Source organism: Paramisgurnus dabryanus, chromosome 19 (assembly GCF_030506205.2).
Source record: "Paramisgurnus dabryanus chromosome 19, PD_genome_1.1, whole genome shotgun sequence".
NCBI lineage: Eukaryota > Metazoa > Chordata > Actinopteri > Cypriniformes > Cobitidae > Paramisgurnus > Paramisgurnus dabryanus.
The window spans coordinates 12,745,706-12,765,057 of NC_133355.1; the positions used below are offsets into that span (position 1 = coordinate 12,745,706).

General features: G+C 38.8%; 1 protein-coding gene across 1 annotated transcript; it reads right to left on the minus strand.

Moving 5' to 3' along the window:
• Positions 1 to 52: 52 nt before the first annotated feature.
• On the minus strand, positions 53 to 13,517 carry topaz1 (testis and ovary specific TOPAZ 1). Its single transcript, XM_065283302.2, has 18 exons — positions 11,782 to 13,517; positions 11,637 to 11,701; positions 11,431 to 11,501; positions 10,914 to 11,025; positions 7,959 to 7,996; positions 7,788 to 7,874; positions 7,633 to 7,696; positions 7,379 to 7,530; positions 6,970 to 7,062; positions 6,665 to 6,780; positions 6,469 to 6,535; positions 4,880 to 5,051; positions 3,598 to 3,698; positions 2,975 to 3,140; positions 2,743 to 2,895; positions 1,645 to 1,848; positions 932 to 1,109; positions 53 to 827 (listed from the first exon to the last, which is right to left on the minus strand). The coding sequence occupies exons 1-18, from the start codon at positions 13,431 to 13,433 to the stop codon at positions 617 to 619; spliced, it is 3,702 nt and encodes a 1,233-aa protein (XP_065139374.2). The 5' UTR covers positions 13,434 to 13,517; the 3' UTR covers positions 53 to 616.
• Positions 13,518 to 19,352: the final 5,835 nt, after the last annotated feature.

Genomic DNA, 19,352 nt, shown 5'->3' on the forward strand with positions numbered 1-19,352 from the left:
AGATATATTCATTTTCTATTTATTTTTCCAATTTAAACAGAACAACCTGCACATCACTTGACAAACCAGACCAAAATGTACCCAATGATGAAATAGCTTTTATTTTAATGTAAAGTGCTACTCAGAACTGCTGCATTCAGGGATTTTTATCTTAATCACAGAAGATATTTCTGATTTGCATAGTGAATGGTAACAGTCCAACTATCTTGATACTTGCACAAAAACTACACTGCACATAAAAGAAATATTTACAGATGAGGCACAAACTATTTTAGACGTGATGTTTTAGAAAACATAGTGTTTTATTATTAGCCTTATCTTCTGTATGAACTTTCTAAAGTTTGTGGCCTCAGATGACAACAGTTAATCTTCTATAGATCCTTTTTAAAAGGTACATATACATTATGTTAAGGACCTTGAAAGAACAACAAAAAATGACAACTTAAAACGGTCATGTCTTTTAAAGTTTTTAACAAAAATATATAACAGAAAACACAAACAAGATGAACAGAAACGCCACATAAATAAAAATGTGCAACCAGTTTCACATAACAGTTTGAAACGCATGGGTTAACTTGATTAGCGCGAGACCTTTGGCACTCTTCACAAGCTTCGGTTAACTTACCCACATCTCCAGTGCCCACTGCTCATTTTGAGAAAGCCATTTGTGGGCTGAGCCACGGTCCAGAAGAAACAACTGCTCCTGTCTTTGATTGACAGCTGTGTAGCGGATGCTCAATTTGGGGTTCGGTATGAGTGCTGCGGAGAGGAGCCGACAGCCAGCTGCCAGGTACACGCTCTCGGTTACGTCCTCAACATCACCTTGCCTAGAAGGAAAAACTTTTAAATACTTGCAGTCTTGCAGTCAGTTGCATGCTGTGATTTAGACCAGTTAAGAACAAATTCATATATCAATTATTCACTCACTCACCGTTTAAGCGTGATGAGAAGGGGCTGGGTGGATCCAGTTGGGGTCTGAAGGTTTGTTTTAATGAAGGTGATGAACATCTCGAAGGCCAGCGTCATCTCAATCTCACTGAGACTACAGGGCAGAAACAGACCGTCCAGTTCGCACACCACTGCAGAGTAATAGCCTGCTGACCGAGCACCTGGACCAGAAACAATACATTTAATATTACATTTACACATGTCGCAGACGCTTGCAGTGGATTACAAAGTATACATTTTGTATTTAGTATGTGTGATCCCTGGGTTTGAACCTAGAAACAATTGCGCAGCTAAAACAATGTTTTACCAATGAGCTATACAGAGCACAGCGGTTATATGTAGCGCAGGGGTACACCTTCCACATAAAACATGTTTTGATATTCATTAATAAATAAGAAAACAAGTGAATATCAACAATCACATCTTCCTGTCTGTTTCTGCCCTGCTCAGGCTTGCAACCCGAGAGTTGCCGGTTTGAGTCTCACAACCGCAGGCTTGCTCCCCAGGCGCTGTAGGGATAGCTGCCCACTGCTCTGGGTGTGTGTCACGACTTGCAGTGTGCGTGTTCACTACTCACCGAAATGGGTTAAATGCAGAGGTCACATTTCGAGTATGCATTCAAAAACTTGACAAATAGGATGTTCAATATCTCTGTGTCAGACAAATAGAAAACATTCCTAGACATCAGAGACTCACGTTTAAAGAGCGCTCTTGCACGGCTCCAGTGGTTCTGCTTGCCCAGTTTGTGAATGAGGCTCTGTAGCTGAAGGGTTTCAGGAACCATCCCCTGTGTTAACATGAAATCGAGAATATCCGCAGCGACCGGCAATGTCTGCTTCATCACACACAGACGCAGATGGTCATTGAACATTTCAGTATACCCATTTATCTGGACACCATCTAGAAAAAGTGAATTGAATAATTAATTATCCAAAATCCAAATCAAACAGTGGATCAACATTTTGGACCTGTTTATTTAAAGGGACCCTTTAAAAAAAAAAAGTTCATTTCCAGCTCCCTTAGGGTTAAACATTTGATTTTTACTGTTTTGGAATCCATTCAGCTAATCTCCTGGTCTGGCACTAGCACTTTTAGCATAGCTTAGCATAATCTATTGAATCTGATTAGACCATTAGCATCGCTAAAATAACCAAAGAGTTTCAAAATTTTTCCTATTTAAAAATTTAACTATTCTGTAGTTACATCGTGTACTAAGACCGACAGAAAATTAAAAGTTGCGATTTTCTAGGCAGATATGTCTAGGAACTATACTCTCATTCTGGCGTAATAATCAAGGACTTTGCTGCCGTAACATGGCTGCAGCAGGCGCAATGATATTACACAGCAGCCGAAAATAGTCCTCTGCCATTGAAAGTTACCAAGGGTACTATTTTCTGGTGCTGCGTAATATCATTGCGATAGTTCGAAATAAGAAAAATATCGTTCGTTAGTTCGAAATAAGAAAAATATCGAAACTCCTTGGTTATTTTTTAGCGCGATGCTAATTATCTAATCAGATTCAATGGATTATACTTAGCTATGCTAAACGTGTTACCGCCAGACCCAGAGATCTGCTGAATGGATTCCAAAATGGTAAAAATCAAATGTTTCACTCTAGGAGAGCCGGAAAATGAGCATATTTTCAAAAAAGTGGAGTTTTTCTTTAATGACGTCAAAAATCATCAATATACTGTAGATGAAACCATAAATATCTGACGATGTTACAGTACCACCATAGTATATAATGACATGTCCAGCATTTTATGGAAGTTAATAAAATATTAAATAACTTACTTATAGGTTGTTTCAGTCCTGGCAAGTTAGCAAGAATGTCAAAGGTGTCTCTGTGTGAAGTCTTCCCTGCTAAGAGAGTCAAGACACGCTTTCGATATTCAATGTCAGGTGGGTCACATGGCCACACGTTTGAGGTCACGAACCAGTTATCAGCTGAAGAAACAAATATACATTAATTGGAATACATTCACTCTTTGTTCTTAGTAAAAAAAAAAAAAAAATTTGCCTTTACCTCTGAGCATTTTCAGAGCGCCTTCAATACTACCACTGTAGATGAAGAGTTCAGTTGCAGTGGTGACCATATGGCAACGGGACACCTTGTATTCATTACCCATAAGCCCTTTAAGTGTGGTGAACTCAATGTGCAGTCTGAACATCACATTGATGAGCTTTACTCCCTGAACACATGCAGGACCGCGAGGGATACATACATGCAGTTAGTCTGGGGTTTATTTACTGTATAGAGTACTAAGTCCCTATCCCATTTCTACCCCCTTACACTTTATCCTACCCCTCTGTTTAGCGCGTTCACATTAGGGGATAATGATGTCCCAATTCTCTTTAAGTTGGAGGAGTATGGGAAGGGCCAGATAACCACTCAAACCTCAGGAACCGATCAGACTGGGGGAACCGGGACTGATCGCGTTCCTTTAGCAGCACATCAGGGAAAACTCCCGGTGCTTCAGATTACCAGTCCACTACAGCAAATACAAACAGACTGGAGAAACCAGAATGTGAATAGTGACCCATTTCTTAGGGGATTTTTGAAATTATGAGTAGAAGGGGTGAGTGGTAGGCGTAGGGGTATTAAATAGAATTGGGATTGGGTCTAACACAAACCAGATACACACCCACCTTATTCCATTCTCGTGTCCTGTGGTACCTTAAAATCAGTGAGACTCCGATTCTCCCCAGGACGATTTTTACCATGTCATCAAAGGGGACCTGCTGACATACTACAAAAGCACAATGTGAAAAAGTTTCATAAAACATGCACACCTTTTCGTGACCTCCCCAGTTGAATCATAGAGATTTGACTATTTCTATGCAATCAGATATTTCAGAGAGGGGCCTAAAATTAGCATGAGCTGCTCAAGGGTTAATACCATAGGCTTTAAAAAAAAAATAGGGATGTAGTGTCCGTGACGTCACCCATTGGTTTGTGAAAAGCATTTTTTAAGTGCATCACTCGCGGATAACCGAAAATGGGTAAAGCTGAGGTGGCTGGCTGCTGAAATCATGCCCGCCTAGCTCGATTCTAGTGACAGCCGTGGCAGTTCACCCCTTACTCAAGTGGCCACGCCCTTAGGGGTTGTGCACACCAAAACTTTAAAATGCGGCTAAAAACACCTGGAGGAAGCCGCATGCCAGCTGTTTTTTCAGCTGAGTGCCATCTTTCTTTAGCTGAGCGCTTTGGTAGCTGTGATACTTGAGCTGTGAGCCAGTTGGTTGTTGTGATATTTGTCCCGCCCTTCCTCCACTGTGATTGGACAACCGTGTGAGAACTGACATTGACGAGCGGAGCTTTTCACCAAAAGTTGAATCTCTTTCAACTCTTGGCACTCAAAGCTGAGCGCGGAAAAACGCCAAGGGCGGCTTTCTTCGCGGAAAAAAACGCTAGTTGCTGGGTTACCAAAAAGTCCCCCCCTCCCACAGAAGGGCAAAATTAGCTAAACTGATATCATTTTCTACTATAAAGTTGGGCATTTTAACATGGAGGTCTATGGGAATCGACTCCCTTTTGGAGCCAGCCTCTAACGGCCAGTCGATGAATTGCAGTTTAAATCACTTCCGTATTGGCTTCATCAGAGAGATCGGAAGGTTTCTCCTCGGTTATTACATAAACAAATTTTACTTCATACATTTGGGTTTGGGCTTCTGATATGATATACATATGCATGTAAAAACCCAGCAAAAGTCACTTTAGTAGTATAATTGTGACTTTCTGTTTTCTACTTAATATCATTCTACATAAATGTAAAGAGCATTCTGTAAAATTTAACTTTAATATATTTAATACTGACTGAGTAAGGCCATGTCAAATTTTTTTGAAATCAATGAGTGAAATCCAACTTTGATGCTCCTAATATCATAATTAGAATGAAAACAAGCCTGCATTTGTCCAAAAAACATGTACCTGATTCAGCAAACACTTCATACGGGAGGGTAAGTTTGTCTTTGGTTTCCTTTAACAGTGCCATGGTAACACAGCAGTAGAACCTGTGAAGTTCAGTGTTACTGTGTGGACCCACACAAACATCACAGAAGACGTGTGCCAGACGTAACCAGTCCTCCTGATGCTTCAACATCTAACCAAATACACAAACAGAATGGGCTCCACTGGTGAACATTACATTTACATTCATTCAGTAGAGTGCATTTAACATTTTGTCAAAAAAGCCAACAACAGTACTTTAAAGTGCACCTATTTCATTGCTAAAAACAACATTATTTTGTAGCTCCAGTTATCCTGCCTTCCTCAAATGCATTGATTTTGTACAAAACTCATTGATCTGAAAAGCGCTGTGTCCCTGATTGGCCAGCTAATTTGTAAGTTATGATTGGCCTGAATAGAGGGTATGCACACCGGAGCACGTCCTGTTGAGTGGCAAACGTTCAACAAAATGTCTGGTTTGCATAGCGGCTGCTGCGAAAATGGCAATAAAACTGACTATTATCAGCTTAAATTGAATTTAATTGGTAGCAGAGGTGGACAATACTTAGTTACAATAGTTACATTTTTCAAGCATCTGTGCTTTATTAGGGTTTTTGTTTTGGGAAAATTTTTACTTCACTACATTCTAAAGCATAGAATCATACTGTGTATTATTTTATATTGCATATTAAAATTTATTTAATACATAATTACATTAAAATTGTATACTTTACCTGAGTAAATATTAATATTAAATGTAAAACTATGATAATATGCTTTGGAATGTATGTTTTCCAAAGAAAAACACGGATAAAATACAAATACAAAAACCTTTGTTTGATAGTGACCCTAGCAACTTATCAACCCACCTGTCGTCAGTGGATGTTGGCATGAACGATCAATTTACTTCCCTTTCGGTGTTTTTTGGCAGTCTGTAAAACGATAGCTCCAAATTCTTGTTAAATCTGTTAGTACAGTCTATTGCACAACAGCTTTTTCCAATTTAGATGCATTTCCCCGTGTTTCCGCTGATTTCACACTGTACACAAATGCTGACGCTCAGTCTATTGCCACTCAGTGGGCGTAACCGCAGTCATTTTCACCGCAGGTGACGTCACGTGCATACCCTCTATACCTCTGATGTCAGCCAAAAATGTGACGCTCCATACCATGTTTGAAAGATTCACTCACAATGCAATGCTAACAGGAATTAATTTACAGGCTGTGAGTCAAAGCGGGAGGAATTATGATAATGTCAGTCTTGTCCACGTCAACAGGCCCAGGAAGTAAACTGTTGCCTACAATCTTTGCATTTGTTGTAGTCCAAGAAAAGAGATTTATGTGGGAGACGATAACTCGCGTCATCGTTTACCGTGGGGTTTGTATCTTTGGCATATCGTTAACATGTACTAATACACACTTACACACCAAAGGAAATGTAAAATTGTGAATCAGACGATAGTTGCTCTTTAATTTAGATTCAAATTTGTTAGCTTATTCAAAACAACAATATAAACGGATAACCGAATTGACAAATATTAGGTTTTGATTATTTTTCAACCTGACCTTACCTCTACCCTCACAACAGCTTGGGCCAGATCAGAAATCTGAGCGGTAAGAGGATTAGTTGCCAGAGCTCTACAGACATAGAAGAAAATATGAATCATAAGATGTATTTGGTGAGGATGCAGAATACATTTTAAATCTCAAGCTGTATTCTGACAAAAATGCGAGGGTTAGAAAGAGAGAGGAAGAAAGAGTTCGTACCTGCATTTGACACTGAGGAAAATGTCCATCTGCCGTCTGGGAACCTGCATCATTTGCAGGTGACTCTGCATGACTTCACACTGATCAACACTAAATACACATCCAGCCTCAACAACCTCCACAAACACACACAAACAAGCACCCACCACAGATGGTAACATTCTCTATTTTTAAGAGATTATTCATACCGCATTAAAGATGTGGTTCATTTGTGATTTTAACGGCAAAAAAAGGACACTGTTCTCATGTCAGAAATAATCTAATTTAACCATACAGTGATCTTAAGCTGTGAAAGTGAAGATTACCTTTGAGGTGAGTAAAATAAGCTCAGATACAAAGTCGATCAGGCCTCTGTCCCTCACGTGTTTAAAAGCAGATAACACAATCTCAGGAGGAGGCTGATAAGTAAAAACAAACATGTAATGAATTATTGACAACGAGCCGTACAATTATTCGAAAATACGCACACAAAATGGTAATGCGGCATGAAGCAGAGCATTATTTTCAAGTAATTCAAAGGACCGGAGTCAATTATACAACAGTTACCACATACATTGCTCTATGTTTTTATCGAAAAAAATAATGCATAATATCTGTGAAACTTCTCAACCAATGAGAATAAAGCATTCAACAGCCCCATGGTATAAGCAAATGTTAACATATGCAGTTTTAAACACACACGATTACACAAAAGCACCACAAACAAACACTCACTGGACTCTTGTGTGTGAGAAGCAAGTTGATGACGTCCATAAACTCCCTCAAGAAGCCCAGATTGAGAAGAGATGACAGCAAAAAACGGACAATCTCCAAACTAAAACTCACACCAGGGGAACATCTGCTGTAATATCCCATAAACACCTCGACTTCATGTAGAAACAAAGACAGAGAGAACGTTAACCTTCAGTCTTAAACAGATTCATGGAAGGAATATTTCTTTATTCATTTGTATAATTATAATCTGTTACCTGCTCGTAGTACAATTGGAGGGATACCAACCAAACAGAAAGTTTGTATTCTATCCATACAGAACTGAAACAGGCAAACAGAATAAACTCAATAGACAGACACAGTTTAAACAACTTGAATTTAACCAGTACTTGTTTTCAAACTCTGAACGCACCATTTCATCTCCATCCTTTGGCATGTGTAGGAACCAACAGGTACTTCGATGGCAGACGTTGTGTTCATTAAAGTAGAATTTACAGTACTAAAGACAGACAAAGGGAACAATTATGGTAAATATGGGGGAATATTCACAGCAATCAATGGGAGAAAATGTGTCAACACTTACATTATTTGAAGTTCTTAAAGCAGAAGTGTAACCATGTCCTAAGACATAAAAAAGTGCATTATCAATGCCATTTGCAAAGAATATAAATAAAACTTGAGCTTAGTTTATTGGCACAACATTTTTTGACCTTGCCTGTAAAACCCAGCTAAAGTCACTTTTTTAATTTACTTTTTTCAACAAAATCACCCTACATAATGTAAAGAACATTTTGTGAAAATATAACCTTGATACCTTTAATACAGACTGAGTAAGATCATGTCAAAGATTGAAATAAAATTTTGATGCTCCAAATCTCATAATTACATTATGGGACTTTAGTCTCAAAACATATTAACTTTATAAAGAATTCAGCGCTATGCTAGCCATGCTGATATTTTCTTGCACTAGAGAGGTTGTTAGGCGCACAGGGGTTTAAACTAGTGAGCAAGTTTTTCCCGCTCTCTGGCACGCAAGAAAGCCTGGGCATCAATGATGGGCTCAGATGAATGGCATCCTGTTTAAGAAGGTTGTGGTTGTGTTATCAGCTGCCCTTAGACTGAGGCTGCGTCCAAATAACCACACTTGCGGTCTTTGCACTTGACTACTTACATGACATATTTCCTGTATTTGGCCAAGTAGTGGGCGTGAAGATCACAAGCGTGCATGTAGAAATATTCACCCGATGGGACACAACTAGCAAATGTTAAAGGGCGTGTTGCAGGTTAACCACCACTGTTGATTAATGGGTACATAAATCACTCAAGATATGTATATCATTTTTAAAATGTCTCAAAAAAGGTCTTAAAGACCCTTTTTTTATGTTTTTGGTATTAACGGGGTTTTTTTAAGCAATTCGGCGATGACGTCACGTTGGGTAGAAGTAGATGAAAGCCTCAGCCAGAGCCATAGAGATAGATGAGAGATTTATTGCCGTTTTATTAATACTTACGTTTATAATATGGAAATCATATATACATAATAGGAAATATATAATGTGTTATACTGCAAAGTTACCCTGCTAATTATTATTTATGATATATGTGGAGATAAATAAAACTTTGCAAATCTGCTGATTCAATCCATTCATGTCCTGACCACCAGGCTAGATAGTTTTAAACATCCTTAATCCACACTTACTAGTCTATCACATAATATCTAAAATATATTTTTATGTGAAATAAAAGGAAGTTTTGTTATATTGTTTATGCGATCATAACGAATCACACGATCATTTTATACACAGAAGCAGCGGTCAGCAGCTGCCTGCAGCGAGCTTGAATCCGACCGCATACTGCAATAAACAGGCGTTCGGCGGCTTTTTACATCAAAGGATGACAGGCTAGAAACCAATCACTGATCCCCGTATTTTTATAAATCCTGGACATGATTGGACCGGCCGAACGGGTTGAGCACTTTTATATTTGTTGAGCAGAGAGGCTGCAGTTTGACCAGCGGGCTGCGGGAACCGGCCGCACATCAGACCTACAGACGGTGTTGCTAATATAACTCCCAATGTATAACTATTATCAGACCGGCCAACCGGGAAAGTCCCGACTCTCCCGACTGACACCGCTACTGGCTGTAGGGAAATGTGTGCGTTTTGATCGGTGTTCGAGGCTCTTACCACGCTACCAGATGTGACGACGTGCCTCACTCAGCTTCCAGGATTTGAGTCATGCTGCCTGAATTTGTTTGTGCTGAAGATCGCATACACCCATTTCAGCAAGATTATGGTCCCCCTCAAACCAGCATGCACGAGTATGTTAATTGTTTGTTTACTTTCTACACGAAGTTATGCTAACGCTATCTGGCTTTCTGCCTATCTCTCTATACTAGCCCATCTTTCTGTCTGTCTGTCTATCTATCTATCTGTCGTGCTGTCTATCTATCTGTCTGTCTATCTATCTATCTGTCGTTCTGTCTATCTAGTCTATCTATCTAGTCTATCTATATCTATGTATTTATCTATAATTTGCATTTATATAATCTGAATATTGTACTTTACTCATCTCTCTAGTCACTCTCAATGCTCTTAAGGCAAATTCTCTCCCCAACGTGACGTCATGCAGTGCGTTGAGGGGGAAAGGAGAATCCTTGCAAACCGCTGTACTTTTTCGTTTTGTATTCCGTTTTGTGATAACCAACAACATAAAATACAATGGATAACAATTTAAATGTTTATTATCAACAAGCAAATTGCCCAAATTCGTGGAAAAATTTTACCTGCAAAACGCCCTTTAATTAAGGTAGTGGCAGCAATTTGCACCAAAAATTTAGGTTACTTAAAATATATATTTTTACGATTTTCTAAAAATAAAATGAACACTCTGAAATGAACATTTGCCGAACTTAAAGATTATTATCTACACTAATCTGAAACTTTAGAATTGCAGAATTCTTCACACCTGTAAAAACTCTTTATTGTGTGCATGCAGTTTTATAAAAGTGTATTGTTTATTCAGTAGTCCCTGAAAAAATGACACAATTAAATGTTGTTTCTAATTATGTAATAAAAGCTGTTGCAGATGCTTTACAAAATACATAACAATGATTGCACCAACGAAATGTGCAACACTTTTTGTTTTACTACCAACATAATATGTAATATCCATTTATCAACTTACAATTAAAGGTTTGGGCAAAAGTCTCATGATTTACATGAACATGATGGGATATGCTTAACATTGAATACAGCTTCAAAGCGGTATTCAAGATAGTGTGGGTAAAGGGCACTGCACTTAGCCAGTTTTAAGACATGGGACAGTCACGTGCACGCACTCTCGAGTGGCCAAGACCGCAAGTGTGGGTATTTGGACGCAGCCTAAATCAGCTTCTTTTTTGTCCACAAATCCAGTGGCTTGTCATAAATGAGTAAACTATTGCCCCGCCCCCAGACACTATCGTGTATCTCACAGGCTATAGGTGATATGACAATCTCACAATGGAGCATATCGCCCAAAACTAGTCTAGACCTACCGATATTGCTCATGTCCATTACAAGCCTTCTTGTTGTTGTGTTTATTGTCTTAATGCTGTACAGATTGTTGCTATTTTTGATCTCCTGGTTGTTATTCAAGTCTATGGCAGCCTGCAAGATAAGAAAATTAAATATAAATACTCAGCTCACTGTAATTTATGTCTGAAACAAAAGAATATATAAAAGGTTAAAAGAGAAGTACTGTATCACCAAAAAATAATTGCCAATATATGGTTGCTATTTTTTGTGATGTATTTAATATAATTATTCACATTACTTATTCAGATTTATATACACATTTTGAGTGCCCCTGTAGCTCAACTGGTATAGCATTGCATTAGCGGCACAAAAAGTTGTCGGTTAGTTTCCCAGGAAACTTACATTCTGATAAATGTACACATTGTAATGCTTTGGATAAAAGTGTCTGCAAAAACATAAATGTTACATAGCATGTATTCACCAAATTCAACCAAATTCTACATACAAAACATGCATGTTGGAAACATAAACACTAACCTGTGGCTTTAAAGCACATGGGACCTGGAGGCTCTGGATAGGCTGAGCTTTGCAACTCTCTCTCTCATTTACTATAAGTGAGAGATAAATAATTAAAAGTCACATATGAGATTCTAGTCCTATTAACTGAAACTCTTGAGAATATTTGACTTTGGCCACACCAATAGTTGGTAGCTAGCCATGCCAACTATTCAAAAAATACACACCTGTACTACCATCTTCCACATTCTTCATCTCTACATCTGTAGCGGTTGGGATAGATTTGCTGCTGCTTTAAAAAGAATTAAGAGTTTTTAATATGAATACATAAAACTGAAGAACCATATTCTGTAAGAAAGTTAAACATATCACCTGTCCGTATCCAAGTCCCACACAATCTTACAGTGATTCCCAGTTTGACATTTTGACAGAGCCTCCATACTGTCCTCTTCCAATGTTTCTGGTGTTTTGATTGTTTCAGTGACAATAGTGCCAAACAACTCTGGATCATCTTGTATCACATCCAGTACAAGGACATCTTCTTCATATGCTCGGGAAACATCCAGAAAACTGTCAACTGCACAACGCTGTGATGATTGTGGTGGGGTCCCTGTGGTGGGGTCATTAGACCCCAAAATCTCAGCATCATCATATTCCACAAGGTTCACATCTGAAGACAGACTGCTGTCATGTTCATTCTCATTCGCAGAAGATGATGAATCTGTGACTGAAGACTGTGACTGAATCTTTCCTGAAGACTGTGTATTGCTGCTGAATTCAAGTGTGACTGCATTTTGAGTACCCTGTTTGGTTGTTGAAGGGGTCATCGCTGAGGATGGGCACTGTGCTTTAAGCATTTCGACTTTAAGACATAGTTCAGAGAGAGTGTCTGGATTGTAAAGCGTTAAGGCCCCAACATCAATTTTGGGCTCTTCTTGAATTTCCCCTGCTGGAGCACTTGAGGTTTGGCTGACAATGTAGGTACTGATTTGGGTACAGTTGGAATTTAAAGCACATCCAGTTTCACATCCGGTTGCCAAGTTTGGATTGTCTGTTCCGAAGAGAGGAATATCATGCAGATTTTTGGGTCCAACCGAGATGGCTTGCCGATCAGGCGTGCCAAGTAAGACATTTGGATTTTCCACTATATGACCAAGACCAGTAAGTTTGTTGTTGTTAACCAGTTCATTTCCAGTAGGTGCAGAGAGCTCAAGAACATCGCTGGAATCCTCAAAAGCTTCCTGTACAATTTGGTTTGACTCAAGTTCTGTAGGTTCGGACGCATTCTCACCTAAAGAAACCTGTACTTCTTTTGTTTCCGCACTACCCAGGCTTTGCTCTGTCAGCTGGCAAAGTTTATATTGAAAATCATTATCCAATAAGCATTTAGTTGTTTCACTGAGAGCAGTCGGCGTGGTGACAAGGAATGACTTGTTAACAATCCAGCAAGGTCCGGTGCGCAACGATGACCTCAGTTCTTCAGGAGGGCCCGTCCTGGGAAAGGGCCAAGTTTTGCAGGCACGGGCACAAGACGGCTGATGGAAAAACACATAAGCTTGCGTTCTCTGGCAGGAGAAACATTCGGGCGAGTTCAGCTCAGCATCAGAATCGTCACTTCCTCCATTGTCCTCCTCCGCCTCATCTAGAGAGAAATCACCATTCTCATTGTCAGCCTCACCTCGGGAATCACAACCATTACCTGCATTAACTCTTCTGAGTATTAGAGGCGGTATACGACGCTCCAGGCTGGATGTACCCTCACACCTTTCTTTGATGTTCTTCATTGAGCACACCTGACCACCACACTGCGAAAGTACAGAGGTGGTTCCTTCAGCCTGACTCATCCTCCTGCTCTCAGGATTCCTTGCAAGATAACCATCCGAGTCCTTTGCACATCCATCTCGAGTCTCTGCTGTCTCTGAAACGTACTGGCTTCCTGTAGCTCCCAATGGTGGCTCACCTGATAAGAAAGAAGCACAGCTATTGGTTGGAGTGGAAACTTCCCAGGATTGGTTGGCAATCATACTCCTATGCTTCTTGATGTCATGGTGATGAGGATGCACCAGAAATTCTCTCTTTAAGCACCCAACACTTGTGCATTTTCTCTTTCTTTCTAGTATCGGTGGCAAGACACATGAGAAATCACGCGAGGCTATCGCAAACACTCTGGCTACGTCACATAGTTTCACCACGGGGGACTTTTCAAATTGGAAATTCTGCGTGGTCGGGGGATGAAGGGGTTCTGAAATATATCTGGATTTTTTCCACCGTTCAGTCAGCCTGGGTCGGCCAGCTCTCGGCCTGCGTTTGAGTAAACGGGCCAGATTTTTACTAGGGGGAGGCCTGTATTTTACATCACCACACAAAGCACAGCACGAATTTTTCACCAATCGCTTGAGGTCCTTCTTCAAGCTCAACCTAAGACATCTCCTCAACTCAACTTTTGAATGGATATCTGCAATCAGAGATAAATAGGGTGATAGAAGTGAGAGCAAACATTTTGAACGTCTTTTCTAAGAAGCTACAACTTATCTAGTTAATACAATGTATTTGTTTACACTGAGAAATATTTTATTCTTTTATCAACTGATATGGGTTGAAGGAAAACACACCGTTTTTTTATATTTTACTTTATGTTTATGTTCTTACCTCAAATTAGACAAATTAATTCATACCTATCTTTTTTCAATGCGTTCACTTAATCTTTATACAGCGAATCATGAATGTGTTAGCATTTAGCCTAGCCCCATTCATTCCTTAGGATCCAAATGGGGATGAATTTAGAAGCCACCAAAGCACTTCCATGTTTTCCGTATTTAAAGACTGTTACATGAATATTTACATGAGTAAGTATGGTGGCACAAAATAAAACGTGGCGATTTTTTAAGTGGATACAAATGAGAACTATATTGTATGGATGGCAGAATAGCACTTAGTTTGCAGCACTTTGACCTCAGTGCGCAGTAACATCATCGCTCCTGAATATATATTACTTGTGTAACTAGTCATGTAGGCCTAACAGTCTTTAAATAGAAAAAACATGGAACTGTTTGGTGGCTTCTAAATTCAACTCCTGTTTGGATCCTAAGGAATGAATGGGGCTAGGCTAAATGCTAACACATTCACAACACGCTGTACAAAGATTAAGTGCACGCATTGAAAAAAGATAGGTATGTATTAATTTGTCTAAGCTAAGGTAGAAACATCGTAAAATATTGAATAAACGGTGGTGTTCTCCTTTAAATAACCTTGAAGATTAAAAAAATCTATAAAACTGTTATCTCCTAAGACAAACTGTGGCTTGTCTCTAACAGTGATTTGTAAAAACAAATACCAGACATAATCATAAAAATACTTCCCACTACAGAATACTGTTGGATACGTTAACACCATTATACTAAAATGTACTATTGTAAACACAAGAAAGTATACTACTGTATTTTTCTTTGGGGTTTTAAAGTTATTTGTGTGTATAGAAACATACTTGGTGCTCGTCCAGACAAAGTGGATCTACTTCTTCTACCTGCATGAGGAGTTTGAGCTCTCAGGACCTCTGTCTTGATGGTCGTTTTCACTCGTGCTGCGGACTCAAAACTGTGAATATGAACTGTCCGCGGTCTTCCCGGTCCCCGACGCGGCTGTTTTTCCCCTAAAATATCTACCCCGCCAGCTTTGTCCTCAGTACTTTCAGCATATTTCGGATCTAACGTTCCTTCTCCTGTCCCCTCAGAAAGTGACGTTTGCTCTGCAGCTTTACCGCGCCCTTCCGCGCACACTGTAGACTTAATTGATATATTACCGGACTTCACAGAGACGTTACTGTTTATGAAGGAGAGCGCGTGACATCGCGAATCGGTCTGCCCGCGCGTCGCTCTCCTAACGCAGTTACGCTGTTTTTTCTCACCGAAACATAATGCCAATCGCAAACGATAACAAATTTCTTTTTTGCGCTGACACAATCGTTGGTGATCCGACGCCGATTGGCTTCTGGTACGGGGACCTCGAGTATCTCGACTACTACTAATGCCACTTACTTTGAATGGTGAAGTACCTTTATTATAACCCGCTTTCTCATCGTCGTGTTGGCTGAGGGGAATTCCGAACCGTCCACCGGTTTCGTCTCCGTTTTGAGTCGAAATTAAATCCGCCGTCACTGGTGTTGAAGCGGTTTCTTGATTGTTGCTGTCGTCTTGAACGGCTCGTTTGGCTGGTGAATTTAAACCAGATACAGTTTTAGGGCCGGTCCATCTCCGTTTATTCGTCTCTAATTTGTTGCCGACCTTAAACAAATCCCTCTTTAATTTTATCCTTGATACACCACCGGATGACAACATGACTGACGCGATTAACGAGCGTCAACGTAAAACGTGCAATTGCTAGCTGAACTCAAAACTTCAAAATCAAACAGTTTATACTAACCAAATGTTGATTTAAAGGCAAAGAGGTCTGTAATAAAATTTAAAATATACACCCAAAACGGTACAGGGCTAACAAAATAAATGAAGCGATACGCGATATAAAACTAAAGACAGCGCAGTAATAACTTGCTGTAGGCTATGTAAGTTAAAAGTAAAAGGCCAAACTCGTTGAAAACGGATAATGTATATGGCGAAATCCGGAGACAATAGACAGCAATTATTATAAGTTAAGTTCCTCAAGCAATACCTGTTCGCTTAACCTCGAGTTTTTTACTAAAAATAAAATCACCCTCCCACTTTCAATTTCGAGACAAGACATGCGCAATTGGTTTAAGCATGGTTTGGTGAATACTGCCACCACGTGGTGGGCTCACTTGGATGGGTGGGCCGCTAAAACAACTCGGATGTAGGATATTTTCCCCTGTTATTATATAATTCATATAACTGAAACACAAATAACCAGTGTTTTGAGGTAGTGGTGGGCAGAGCGAGGCTTCGTGAAACACTGAAACAGTTGAATCAATTGTGCCGTATGTTTCGAGGCTTCGAAACATCAATCCGAAACCGCCTCCACAGTGACACCTAGCGGTCGTTTGCATGTCTTTACATGAAGCTGCCTTGACAAGATTTTAGACGAGCCCTGACAAATTGTATCCCACATGTTGTTTGATTGCCACACAAGTGATAGAATGGGAGAGTGGATAGTGCTCTCGACTCTCATGCGTAGATCTTAGGATCGAACCTGGGAAATGTATGTGCTACGTCATCATAATAAAATAGTTTTGTTGTTGTTTTAACATCTGTTTGACAACTACATGAGCTTTTAGGCTCACAATTGTCGATAACTATAGGCTATTCGGGTCTATTTAATGAAAAAAAAATAGAATAGAGATATACCAAATAAATAATAAGAGATTCATAAAATATACCAAGCCATAATATGCCACATTGTTTACATATAAAGATCTTTATTCAAATATATAAATTGTTCTGTGTTGATAAACTCAACCAGCTACTTTTTTACATATAATTTCTCCAGCCTTTGAAAACATTCTCACACAAGGGACACTTGCTGGCATGCATTTTTTGTAAGTAGCCTAAGTGTTACATACCTATGAGGAAAAATTACTTATTTTCAGTAATTTATAGTATTTGATCTAGCCAAAAACGCATCTATGAGGTATTGTCAGTTTTGTTTCCTACCCTGTCAGTTTAAGATTCGAAGCAGATTCGACAGGTACGCCACCTTTCGAAATACTTGTGAAATGCACCGCTTGGTGTTTCGAATCACTTCATCACGTGACATGGGAGTTTCGAATCACATTTCGGAGCAGTGTTTCGAAACATTTACGCTTCGGGATCTCGACACAGTGTCGAAACGTCAGTTTCGCGGGAGCCATCCCTATTTTGAGGACATTAACCTCAGTGGACGTGTTGCTCGACGAGGATTTCGTTGCGATTCTCAATCTTGAAGAGAAATATGCAGCGAAGCTCTCCCGCGGATTACTGACACCTATTGGTTACTGGTACTACTGCCTTAACAATGACACTCCCAATGGATAAGGTGAGGATAATTAATAGCATTTAATAGAGCCGTGTAATGACGTATAAATCATCATCATCATCATTTAGTTTTTATTTAAGCATCTAAAACATAAAATCAACATAATAACAAATTTCATTACAATACAAGTAAAGAAAAAAAAAAAGAAAGACAAAAAAAGAGAGAAATAAAGAAAAAATAGAAATGATGCTCAAAAGGGGTAGGTAGAAGCTTAAGCTTATTAACACCTACCCCCTTTTATACCATAAACCGCAATTACATTTATTAACCAATAAGACAGTCGTCACATGTTTATGCTATCCTATTCCAGTGACTGTACAATCAACAATAATTGCTCACAATACTTCTATTAAGACAAGAAAGAAAAGAAAAGAAAAAACTCTTCAATAAGTTCAATAATGTATTATAAATAATACATTTAGCAAAAAATAGTCTGATAGACTGGTTAATATACAACACATGACTTAATTTGGCATACAAACAATTTGCAACCAAAGACTAGGCTATGTAAAATGTGAATTTACTTTTATTAGTAACTTTGGTAAGTTTCAGATTTCAATTCATAAATAACCTCCATGGGGGGACCCAAAAAATGCAGCCTGCCTAGTGTAGTCCATTTATTTAATCCGGCTCTGGCTATAATCAAATACTAGGCTATAATTATAATGTTTATAATAATGTTGATGTATAAAAATTACATGATTATATTTTATATTATAATATTTTATGTATATGTATGTATATATATATATGTATATGTATATGTATATGTATATGTATGTATGTATGTATATATATATACACACATTATTATAGCCTACTTGTTTTTTTTTACACATATAGATACTATAAATTATATGTATTTTTCTATTTTCTACGGTTTATACCGGCTGGCTATTGAAACAGACGTCTCGCACAAACAATGGGAATACGTCACATCACTTACTTCCGCGTTCGAAAATAATGTGGATAGCTAAAAAAAACAATAAACACCATCACAGAAATTCTATTGGTTTTATTGGGAATTTTATTGGTTCTAATGGAATATGGGAGTGGTTTTAATGGTAAAAGCTAATGGTTCCTATTGATATTTTAATGGAAACCATTAGAATTTTCTGTAATGGTTTTATTGTTTTTTTTTTCAGCAGGAAGAACACGCATAGCCTACTGATAAAAAATTTAAGTTGCTGTGAATAAAATTCATTAAAGGGATACTTCATCGATTTAGCATTCAGCTTTGTATCTGTAGAAACCCGGCAGTATTACTGAATGACCATGTTTCCCTCCATCATTTCCCCCTGAGAGGAGAGATATCTGCATTTTGGTTCTGCAAAAAAGTCCTCCGATGATGCAAAAATCGTCATATTACATCATCGGAGGACTTTTTTGCAGAACCAAAATGCAGATATCTCTCCTCTCAGGGGGAAATGAGGGAGGGAAACATGGTCATTCAGTAATACTGCCGGGTTTCTACAGATACAAAGCTGAATGCTAAATCGGTGAAGTATCCCTTTAATGTAAATGGAATTATATTTACTTTATAAATTAATTATATGTTTTATTGGAAACTATAATGGTCTCCTGAAACTATGGATTCCTACTTTGTTGGGTTTCAGGCCGACTCCACGGGGTTGGGGGAGTTCTGCTTTTGGGGGGCCTGAGTGGGCCTCGCCCACCACGAGGCTTGGCCCACCCTGGTCCCACACCACATAACACATCGTTTGGCCAAAAATGTGTAATGTTATTCTATATTAACAAACGTTAGAATAATTCATTTTAGTTGATGTAAATAGTTATTTTAAAAGAACTGCCCCTTTTTATCAAATCTAAAGTTACTGAATTAATACAAGATCTGGTAAGGGGTCAAAAAAATATTACGAATGTAAAAACAGAGAATGTAAAAATAAACATGTTAACCATTTATATATATTTATATTATATAGTTACTAAATAGTTCCAAA